Source organism: Carassius auratus, unplaced genomic scaffold (assembly GCF_003368295.1).
Source record: "Carassius auratus strain Wakin unplaced genomic scaffold, ASM336829v1 scaf_tig00027954, whole genome shotgun sequence".
Taxonomy (NCBI): Eukaryota; Metazoa; Chordata; class Actinopteri; order Cypriniformes; family Cyprinidae; genus Carassius; species Carassius auratus.
The window spans coordinates 281,755-289,752 of NW_020525644.1; the positions used below are offsets into that span (position 1 = coordinate 281,755).

The window sequence follows — 7,998 nt, forward strand, 5'->3', positions numbered from 1 at the left end:
GTGGACATTTTATATACATGCACATGTACATATTTTTTATTTAAATCAATGTGGTGTAATTAGTTTTAAACATAAGGTATGTTACTGTAATACTTTTTTTTTCTCTCAGAAAAAGTAATCAAAACATGTTGCTCTTATCACTGTTATAGTCAAACTTTTATGCTTGTACTTCTGCTGTTGTCCAACTGCAGTAAACTAATAAACTAAAAGTACCAGTTGCTGATGTGTCTAATAATTACATTTTTACGTTAGGTAAAAAAAATATCCTGTACATGATTCACATCAACCGTTTTACTCTCTCAATGAACACTGGCATATTAAGTTGATTAGTGTTCTTCAGTACAGTAATGCATTTTGACTGGGCTAAAAAGTGGCTAATAAATTATCTTTATTACCCACTGAGTTTAAACGGTCCAGATACTCCATAAACACAGTGCAATTCAAGACATTGTAAAGTCTAGATCACCAGGCAATATGCACAACAACTCAAATAACAAATGCATACATTTAAAAAAAAAAAAAATCACGTAGAAATAGTTTTAATACTTAAAACAGTTTAAGTAAAATACATTCAAACAAACACAATTAACATGATTTTGGCTTAATATAATTCTAGTTTTATTGCTAGTTCAAGTTTGCTTCTCTCCAAAACACTCAACTTGCAGATTTAAGTGCATGGAAACCATTTCGACATGATGATGGTTCCTGTGTGTGAGCATTCCTTAAAGGGATAGTTCACCCAAAAATGAAAATTCTGTCATTTATTCACCCTCATGTCATTTTAAACCTGTATGAACACAAAATACTTTTTTCAGTCATTAAGGTCCAAAGTTGATTTGGACTTGACTGACTTGCATTATATGGCCAAAAAATGGCCAAAAATTTTTTTTTGCAGGAGAAGGTTATTTATTTCAGCTGAACTGTCCCTTTAAGTCAAAACCAAATACCTAATGACAGCAATTATTGATTGTCTGAAACATTCCACACTAGGCTTCTGAGTTTTTAGTGACATTTCTCTTCCCAATGCCATGCAGCCTAGTCGGCTTTCTTACGAAAAGTAATTTTGTCTTTCGTCTCCTGCAGTTTCTCAGAAAACTGGTCTTTTCTCTCTGAAAACCTCTCTTTCGTCTCCTCCATTTTTCCAGTCAGTCGTTCCCTGGTCTCCCCCATTTTGTCTTGAAGGTACTCTTTGACAGGCGGAGGGGTGGAGAGGTGTCCATGTTTGCGGAGGTACTGTACAGACAGGGAGGTGCCTCCCAGTGTAACCGTGTACCGTGCAGGAGTAGCGAGCTGTGATAGACAAAGTTATTAAATAATGCACATATAGATTTTAAATCCATATCAAATAATCTTAGGTTTTTTTTATGTACCTTATACATTGCATAGGCTGTGAGTGCATGACCACCCTGGGAATCCCGCAAAATTCCCACCATCCAATCCGGTAAACCGATGAACTCCAAAAACGGGACCAGATTCACCCCTCTGTGGAGTACGCAGAACATTAACATGTCACTCACATTTGCTTTTTTAACCATCAAGTGCTGTTTGTATTGAAGTAGCTGACACTGCTAAAGCTCGTCTGACCTGCTGAAGCTCAGACGGACTTTATCTGCTAAAAGTCAACCTCCCTGCCAGCCTCACTTAATCCCAGTACGCTTGATCTGTAAGGTTTGGTCTCTGAAGCATCTCAATTCATGTAGTGAATTCAAACATGTAAAGCCTGTTATGTACCATGCATGATGATGCACATACATTTGGCATCATATTAATAAAACTACATAAACTTTATAATGCACAATATATTGGTTATCAGATTTTTACTAATTTAATTAATTTCAACATTTACATTACAGCTGTCGTCATCTAACATTCACTTAATCTTAAAGTTATTAAAATCTGCTAATTTAATAACAGTTAGATGTAATCTTCAGCAAATGGATATTCACTTTTCATACTGTACATTTTTATACTGTGATGTCTATATTCAGCTGCAACTTTTAAAATGACTGATTTTAGCTTTGTGTTTAATGAAGAAAATAGTGTATAATTTTTAATATCGGCTGTTTATCGACAGAATTTATCAGCAGAATTATCCCTAATTAAATTAAGAAATATGTCTTTTTAAGGTCCATGCTTACAAAAGGCCATCTTTGTAAAACATTCAGACCCAAGAATAATAATTAATAAAATACCAAATTAAATATATAAATAATCCAACATTTTTACAGGACTGAAAAAAATTAGAAAATAATCAGAACAAGAACTGACAAGCTGGACAAGTCGAAACAGAGACAGAACATTTTAAAATAGAACTTTTTTTTTGTTAAAGAGTGCATTACTCATGACTCATGTTCACTTACTTCATTGCAGCATAATAAAAGCTCCCAAACCAAACAGTGGACGTGACGATGTGCACAGGCACCATGACTTTACCATACTGTTTAAACGTCTTTTTAAATCTCTGAAAGAGCCCGATAGACTTGTCCTGCAGAGGGTCGACATCACCCTTATTCTGAGGGGCAGATGCCGAATCTGCCTTATAAAGACCCTCAGTCCCAGCTGGACTCTGCCGAGGGTTTAATGCCGTTTCTTCCTCTGTGGACGTTTTGAGGCCCTCCTTCGTCTGGGTGACATTAGTGCATCTGAAGTAGCGTGAGGTCCGGACGGTCACAGGAAGCTCCCCCTTATCCCAGGTGCGACCAAAGTACGCGGAGCGCAGCAGGACCACACGCCGCACCGTGACTGGAGCCCACATCCTCTGCATCACCTCCTCCCCCTACAGAGCGCCACCTACTGGACCTGGACAACCCAAAGAGGTTAGTGTCAAACATCAGTTACACCCAAATTATGAACATCTTGCTGATTAGTCTGAAAAATAAAAAAAATTTAATTTGTTATTTAAATTAAACAATTTTACATACAAATGTTTATACATAACATAATCGTTCTAAGCAGTGAAAAAAATTATGAACAATTTAAAATGCCCACTAACATTATTCTGTCTGCTTAAGAGGTGTTTGCAGCGGGGTTTAACAAACCTTAAACACACTTGATAAATGACATTTTGTCTAACTGATAGTCGTTGTCACTCTGTGCGCATGATAGATATGTTAAACGCCAAACATGTCAAAAGTGGAACAAAATAGCGGTACTCATATGTACTGTGCGTCACACAAAGACCTTTTATCCACTCACCTCAAAAGAAAACTGTGTAAAATGAGTTTAGAGCACATGCATTTATTACAGTGACCAGACGCAATCACGCACTAATGCGACTACATTATTTTGTTAATTATAGCTACTATCAGTTGATGTGGATTTGTAATTGAATGTCTTTAGGCTACTGTTTTTCAATACAAACACCACAGAAACCATATAGTTAGGCTAATTTTTTACCGTGGTAATGAAGTGCTGTATTATGACCTAACAAATGTATGAAAGATTAGGCTGTTACAGATTTCACAATGGTACTGTTTTGGTTAATAAAAATAAATGCTCTGAATACTCTGAACTCTGTTTCTATAAAACTAAACTTGTAAAATTATTACATGTTCGGTGCTTCCAAATCAGGTGCTGGTGCCACTGCTCTCAAAACTTAGTCTGGGGCCCTGATTATATAAATTGTACTGTAAAATGTTACCGTCATTTGAAATTTAATCTGTTTAATTGTAAATTAAATATATATTTGGTAAACAATTTTTTCTTTTTTGTTTCGTTTAATTTTAGTATATCATTATTATACCATGCATAATTTTACCTTTTTTGGTTTAAAGAAGAAACCAAACCAATATACCGGTAGTTGAGCTTTGAGGCTCAATGCTATAGAAAAGCAATAAAAGTTCAGGAAGAGTGTTTTCAGTATTGTGCTGCCAAATATTTTTTATGGGAAACATAAATTCAAAATATAAATCTTTTCTAACAATATAAATCTTTGCTATCACTTCTTGACAAGAAGTTCTTGTCAATTTAACACATCCTTGCTTAATAAAAGTTTTAATTTCTTTCAGAAAATGAAAATAATAAAAATGTACTGACCCCAAACTTTTGAACTGTAATGTATATTGTTAGAAAAGATTTCGGTTTTAAATAAATGCGCTTCTTTTAAACTTTTTATTCATCAAAGAATCCTGAAAAAATATTACAGGTTTAAAAATATATAGAAAATTAAACAGCACAACAGTTTCCAGCACTGATAATAAATCAGCATATCAGAATGATTTCTGAAGGATCATGTGATACTGAAGGATGGATTAATGATGCTGAAAATTCAGCTTTGCATCACAGGAATAAGTTAGATTTTAATGTACATTTAAATAGAAAACAATTATTTTACATCATAATAATATTTCACAATATTATTTTTTTCCTGTATTTTTGATCAAATAAATGCAGCCTTGATGAGCATAAGAAACTCCTGTAATATATATATATATATATATATATATATATATATATATATATATATATATATATATATATATATATATATTGTACAAGCTAAATAATGAAGTAAAAGCAGCCAATTAGTGCCAAGGATATGTGGGAAGCAGACTGATCAGGTTAAAGACAAAAGTATTGCAATTCCAGAGATTATTTGGGTAAATTTTAACCAGTCAGCTGAATTAGATTTTTTTATTTGTTTATAATTTTTTTTTAGTGTTGAGAACATCCCCTTAAATTTTCTTCAATTTTGACATCTTTCTCAATTCCTAAGAAAAAGACCAACCATCTTAGCTGAAAAACTCAATTCTCGGCGCTTTGGTTAGTTACATGAATAAAGAGATCTGTTCAGTCACAAGAGTTTCAACACATTTAATCCACCAGACGTTCGGGGCGAAATTAAATTCCTGACATGTTATATTTATGGAGTAACATCAGTTTGCTCCCAACTTAATATAGATCTTCTATGTACAGTATGACACTGGGGTTGCTTTAGAGGACAGACAGACGTTTACAGAACTAAAATCTCTAACGTCAAAGCTCAGTTAACAGGGCCCTGAACTTCAATACACTCTGCCAGAACCAGAACAGCTAAAACAACACCAATTGTATCAGCTGGTAGAAACTGTTAGAAATAGTTTGTTAGAAACAGCGTGGAAACTTACATACACCTCTCGAAGGTCTGCTGTGGGTTTAAGGAGAGTCCTCGCAGCACTCCGTACTTCACCAGACACATGTCATCATGTGCACGCACGTTCACTCCACATGGAGCGGCTGCGCGCGGCATTATGGGAAGTGTAGTCTTTTGGAGGTCGGTTACGAGCCCTCAGTTTAGGTTCACTAATTTTTATCCACCCACCTTTTTCCAACTTTTTTAGTTGTTATTATTTTGCATGTATTTTTTAAATCTATTTTTGCTTTTTTTGGGTCAGTTGTTGCATGAAAAATATAACAATAAAATAAATTAAAAATATATATATTTTATCCTATTTTACTATATCCTAAATTGCTCTGGATTTTATTATTTCTTTTTTTAATTCTTTTTAATATTATATAATAATAAACTTCAATTTAACGTTTAACTGGAAATTATTTGTAAGTCTGCAGTTATGTTTTGTCTCCACTAGATGGAGGTAAAATGGGGAAACGTGGATCAGAGTTGTACTGTACAAAGTCGTGGCCAAATGTTTTGGTAGTGATACATTTTGTGTTTTGCAAAGTTTGCTGCTTTAGAATTTGTAGATTATTTTTCCACATGTTTCTATGGTATACTGGAAAACAATGATAAGCATAAGTTTTAAAGGCTTTTAATGGCAAAAAAAAATATTTACAGTCAGTATTTACAGTGTTAATCCTCTGCGATTCCCTCTGGAATGCTGGATATTAGCTTCTGGGCCAAATCCTGACTGATGGATCGTTGGAAGAAGTCTTGCATGAAGTTTTGATACCATTCTTTATTCATGGCAGTGTTTTGGGGCGTTTATAAGAGAGCCCACTCCACAGCAAATTTTATGGATGATGAGAACACCAAAGTTGGTGTTAAAAGTTAATGGATTAACTGGTCAACACTGCCCCAGTGTTCAGGTGAAAAAAAAAAAAATATTATATATATATATATATATATATATATATATATATATATATATATATATATATATATATATATATATATATATATATATATATATAAAACCACAAAACAATAAAATGTTTACATTTATTTATTTTATTGAAACGTTGTAATTGTTTTCCCCTGCACCAAAAATGTCTTCACTTTCAATGTTTCAATTCAAAACAATGATAATGAAAAAAAATTAAATGTGAAGAACATACTTTGTATGTAAACTTACAACAATTAAACATTCATACTGTCAAAAAAAATCAGTGTAAAGACACAAAAAACATTCTTATTTGGTTCTTGTACTCTTAATGTCATAAGCTTTAATAATGCTGACATTTATCAGGTTAAACAGGTTAAAAGAATACATGTTAATGCTCACTAATCAAAGTCTGTGAAGGTGTTTGGACCTCCTTGGAGAGAATAGTCTTTTTCTCTTCTCTAGACTTCTTTTTTTCAGCATGACCAGATGCGTTTCTCAGCCGTTTTAAGCCAAGCAAGACATCCACTTCACATTCGCGAACAAAGAAAATGGCATCTTTGAAAAGTATTTCAGACGGGTAAGGCTTGCACACGAGATAATGTCCCAGATGTGACTAATAACACTCAGCAGTGTTAATAAGGATTACTCTCCATTTTTACACCAGCCAGAGGGTGCTGTTTACACAAGCTAGTATTAATCTTTTGAAATCCAACACCACAACTTTAACTCTTTCTGAAAGTCCTTAACACAGGGATTTCAACACTGGAGATTTAACTGTGTGCCTTGGTTGAAAAGCAACCCCACACATGGATGGTCTCAGGATGCTTCACTGTTGGCATGTTACTGGACTCATGATGTTGTTCACCTTTTCTTCTCCTAACAATGGATTTTCCAGCTTTCCAGCTTTCCAGTCGGATGGGAGTTTCATCAGAGAAAATAACTTTGCACCAGTCTTCTGCTGTCCAATCCTTGTACTTCCTGCAGGATTTTAGTCTGTCTTTGATGTTTTTCTTGGAGAGAAGTGGCTTCTTTGCTGCCCTTCTTGACACCAGGCCATTGTCCAAAAGTCTTGGCCTCACTATGTATGCAGATGCTCTCAAACCAACCTGCTGCCATTCCTGAGCAAGCTCTGCACTGCTGGTGACATTGATTGTGTGGGTGTATTTTCAAAATATACTCTCTTTCTGAGGGCATAAATAACCTGTTGACCTTTGGAGCAGCTAAGAAAAATGGTAAGAAACAATCTCTCTGGGTAAGGGGCTTCTCACATTGAGTCAGTTTTTCATAACAAGCACCACACAGAATGTGACTTCTGACCTAATGTTCAGCGTCACGTCTGACAAACCTGAAATAGAGAAATATAGAGTCCAAGATGGTTGAGAGATGGATGATTTCTGTCTCATTTAGGATTCTGTGTGTGTGTGTGTGTGTAACCCCTCTCACCCGGGTCCTCTCTGACACTCCTCGCACTCGCTCCGAGCGGGACTCCAACCCGTGTCTTCCGGCATGGGAGACGGACGCACTAACAAGGAGGCTAAATGGCTACAAGCATCTGTCGCTAGTGCGTCTCTTGAGATGGGGGAGTGAGGTTTACCTGCACAGCACTACTCACTGGCCTCTGTTACACTCACCCCCCTAAACCTCACTCCCATCCGGATCACGGCACCAATGTAACCCCTCTCACCCGGGTCCTCTCTGACACTCCTCGCACTCGATCCGAGCAGGACTCGAACCCGGGTCTTCCGGCATGGGAGGCGGACGCACTAACAAGGAGGCTAAATGGCTACAGCCACTATCGTCTGTCGCTAGTGCATCTCTTGAGATCGGGGAGTGAGGTTTACCTGCACAGCACTACTCGCTGGCCTCCGTTACATGTGCATGTGTGTCTGTATGTCTGTTTCTATTTTAGATTGGTTACTGTGGCGGATTGACATGAACGGGTGCAATAATCAGTGGA

General features: G+C 36.0%; 1 protein-coding gene across 2 annotated transcripts; it reads right to left on the minus strand.

Moving 5' to 3' along the window:
- Positions 1–276: 276 nt before the first annotated feature.
- Positions 277–5,234, minus strand: LOC113079415 (uncharacterized protein C18orf19 homolog B-like). Of its 2 annotated transcripts, none has more exons than XM_026251684.1 (4): positions 5,106–5,234; positions 2,361–2,799; positions 1,371–1,482; positions 277–1,290 (listed from the first exon to the last, which is right to left on the minus strand). In XM_026251684.1, exons 2-4 carry the CDS (start codon positions 2,762–2,764, stop codon positions 1,036–1,038), a joined length of 771 nt encoding a protein of 256 aa, XP_026107469.1. In that variant the 5' UTR covers positions 2,765–2,799; positions 5,106–5,234; the 3' UTR covers positions 277–1,035. The 2 variants fall into 2 exon arrangements, with proteins under 2 accessions (XP_026107469.1, XP_026107470.1); XM_026251685.1 differs by having other exon boundaries at positions 5,110–5,200.
- Positions 5,235–7,998: the final 2,764 nt, after the last annotated feature.